The sequence below is a fragment of the Delphinus delphis genome, chromosome 7 (genome assembly GCF_949987515.2).
Source record: "Delphinus delphis chromosome 7, mDelDel1.2, whole genome shotgun sequence".
Classification (NCBI taxonomy): Eukaryota; Metazoa; Chordata; class Mammalia; order Artiodactyla; family Delphinidae; genus Delphinus; species Delphinus delphis.
Genome location: NC_082689.1, coordinates 112,559,629 through 112,562,920, shown reverse-complemented (window position 1 = coordinate 112,562,920; position 3,292 = coordinate 112,559,629). Strand labels below are relative to the sequence as shown.

The 3,292-nt window shown below is 60.2% G+C and overlaps 1 protein-coding gene across 1 annotated transcript; it reads left to right on the top strand.

Moving 5' to 3' along the window:
* The first annotated feature begins 1,528 nt into the window (after positions 1–1,528).
* On the top strand, positions 1,529–2,698 carry LOC138414125 (basic salivary proline-rich protein 1-like). The gene has a single exon (XM_069540815.1). It carries the CDS (start codon positions 1,529–1,531, stop codon positions 2,696–2,698), a length of 1,170 nt encoding a protein of 389 aa, XP_069396916.1.
* Positions 2,699–3,292: the final 594 nt, after the last annotated feature.

The window sequence follows — 3,292 nt, the reverse complement described above, 5'->3', positions numbered from 1 at the left end:
TTCCTAGCTGTGGTATCCAGGAGGTTCGGGCCTGCTTTTTCAAAGTAAATGCTTCAGGCCGTGGGATTCTCAGCTAATAGCATCAAGGAGGCGCCGAGAGGCAAGGGGTGGTATGGGCAGTGGCTCATCTCACGGTGGACTGCCCGCTCCTGCTTCTTAACTGCAGCAACTTTAATATATGCTATTGGAGATGGAATTAGCGCGGCAGCTGGCATTAGACTTGCCCTCCAATGGATCTTCAGGAAAGGATTTAAAGTGGACTCATTCCAATTACAGGTCCTCGAAAGTGTCCTGTGATGTTATTTTTCGTCACTACCTCCCTGTGCCAGGAGTGGGTAACCTGCTGCCTTCCTTGGACGTGGTAGCTGTTTCTCAGGCTCCCTCTCTGGAATCGAATCCTGATTCCCTGTCACCCGTGGTCACCATGATAGGCATGGTAACTATCATCAAAAGTTGATAGGGCAGACGTTTGAATGGATTGTCACCACCAAGGGGGGCGTGCAAGATTGGCCAGAGGTTATCTAGAGTCGCCAAAGCCGCCAGGGCCCACCCCCAAGCCGGGGCCGGAGGGAGGCTGACCGCGTTGGTTTTGATCTGATAAATGCACGCATCCCCCCACAAAGGGGGTCAGCACCCGTCAGCATGCATTAGCTCTAGCATTACCACAGTTATCCAAGTAGGAGAGGAGTGAGCAACCAAAGGAACCATAACTGATTTAATAAGCCATTCGCAGTTTCACTATACCAGCCTTGCGAATTTAGACATGCATGGCGTAATCTTTGTGACAAAGATAACCTACTGGCAGGATCAACCAGGTAAGGAAGCGAGCACACGGAGCCAGGCATGCCGGTGGCGGGCAACGCAGCGGTGGCAGCAGGACCCCAGAGGAGAGAAAGAGGGGAGGCGAACACCAGGCCGGGCCCGCCCCGACTACAGCAAGTACGGCAGACCACCTACTTTCTGACAACGAGGGGCACAGCGCGCCTCTACAGCGCCGTGGAGGGCCGAGGGAGCGCCCCTCGGCGCGGCCCGAACCCCTGCTGCCCAGGAGCTGGATCTGGGCACCAGGCGGTCACGTGGAGACCGGCCGACGCGTGCTCGCGATTGCGAGGACAGGGGGCTAGGGCGGAGGCCCGGCCGCCCCCACCGGGGGCGGTGCGGACACGCGGCCAGTTCACCAAGGCTGGCCGGGACCCACCCGCGCTCGCGAAAGCGCGCCAGGGCGGGGAGCGGCGGGGGACGCCCTGGCTCAGCACACACCAACATCGGCGGACGGGCAGCGACGACGTACCACAGATCTGGGCTGCGGCGGGCCTGGGAAGCGAGAGGCACCGGGGCGTCGCCCGGGGGTCGACAGGCAGGAGAGACAAGGCGGATGGGCGGAGAGATTGCTGAGGGGGCGGCCGCGCGCCGCTGCTAGGGGCCGGGGGCCGTAGAAAAGACCCAGACGCGAGGTGGGCGCCAGGGCACGACAGGGGGTCTCACCGCCAAAGGCTTCCTTCACAGTGGCGGTCCCGCGGCACCCAGGATGCCAGCTGGCCTCCTTGGTCCCCGCGGACCCTCTCCAAGGGCTTGTGACCACCACCAACAGCCAAGAGCCGCGGCCGGCCCGCGAGAACACTCTCCTGGACCAGTACCAGGGACCCCACGCCCCACACGCATCCGCCACGCCCCACTCCCCCCTCGGGAACCGAGAGCACTCCACCCGGGGTTACCACCGGCCGTGGTGGCCAGGGGGCGACACCCGCACGGAGCGAGGCCGGTTAAGTCCCAGACGGGGAAGGGGGCGGCTACGGAGAGGTGCAGCACGAACACACAGCGAGGGCCGTGGGGGCAGAGGCGCGGGCGCTTCCCAGAGAGAGGAAGGATTGAGACACTGCCGGGCCACCAGGAAAACAAATGCGGGGTCCCACCGCCACACACACGAGGGCGTCCCACCACGCCTGGGATGCCGGCCGGCCACCCTGGAGCCTCCCGCGACCCGGCCCTGCCGCAGGGCTCCGCGTGTGGTGCCTCCCCCCAAGTGCCGCAGGGGGACCTGTCCACCCAACCATCCATCTGTCCTAAACAGATCCGTCTTCGTCTGGTCCGACCCCAGGGCTCACGTCCCGTGGAAACGCTCCCAAGTGAGGCGGCCCGACCCTTGCCCACACAACCGCCACCGCTGCACCTCAGGACGAGGGCAGGAGTGACAGGCTCCTCGTGGCTGTGGGACAGGAGTCTGGACGGGGCGTCCCCGCCTTGGACCCGCCATGGGGTCACCACACGCACATGCGCACGCGTGGCCCCGCGCCAGACACCTGCCCGGAGGGACCCTCCCCCGATTCGGAGAGGGGAGGCGCGGACAGTGGTAGGCAAAGAGCAGCGCTCTGCCCCCAAACGCCCGAGCTCAATCCCAGGGCGAGGCGGTGGGCGTCTGGCGCGGCCCCGAGGCCTCCGTCTCGGTGCTATCTCCCGACTCGGCACGACACGGCGCGACCCCGGCAGCAGACGGGGCAGGGGAGCTGGGAAGGTGTCGCCGGGAGGCTGCCGCGAAGGAGACGCGCTCCCCGCGCGATTCCAGCACGGGGCCCTAGGCGGCCAGCACGGCTACCCAGAAGGGCACGGGCGAGATCCCGGACAGAGGGAGAGAGGAAGGGAAGGCGGGAGCCAGCAAACCGAAAAACCAGGCGAGCGCTCTGGTTGGAAAAAAGTGTGAAGTTGAGGGAAGTACAAAAGCACTTCTGTAAGTTTGGAACACAGAAGTTATTGAGGAATCATTTATTGATTCGATGCAAATTTAAATTCCCTAAAGTTTTGAGTAATAATACTTGACTGCTTTGAACATGTCTGAAAACTGTAACTAAAATACTTCTCTCCCCTTTTCTACAAAACCATCCTCTTCCTTTTGTAAGTAAGCTTCCTTCACATTTGAACACCAGAAACAATGTATAAAGAATATTGTTGCCTTAAATGTGGATGTGTGTTGATGAGAACAAGTGCACTAGATAGAACAAAATGTAGGTCCTGTGGAAATTTTTGAAGGACTAAGATACGTGCACCCACTGTAAAAATTCTATTACTATTAGAGCAGTGAGGGTGGATTCAGATACAGGTGAGACAATGCTGTCTGATAATCAGTGCTGAGAGCTCACAAAGAAAACAGGAAGGAATGAGAGATCTCTGGTCACAGGAGGGCTCAGACAAGGACCATTTTTCAGGAGAGTGCTTCCCTGGAGCCACTGTCTTCTGATGTTGAATTTGTCCACACAGCTGGTGATGGACATCTGAGTTGTGTAGTCATTAGAGAATC

Bases quoted from the DNA above. Each gene is read 5' to 3' on its own strand.
- LOC138414125 (XM_069540815.1), top strand. From the start codon at position 1,529: ATGCCAGCTGGCCTCCTTGGTCCCCGCGGACCCTCTCCAAGGGCTTGT.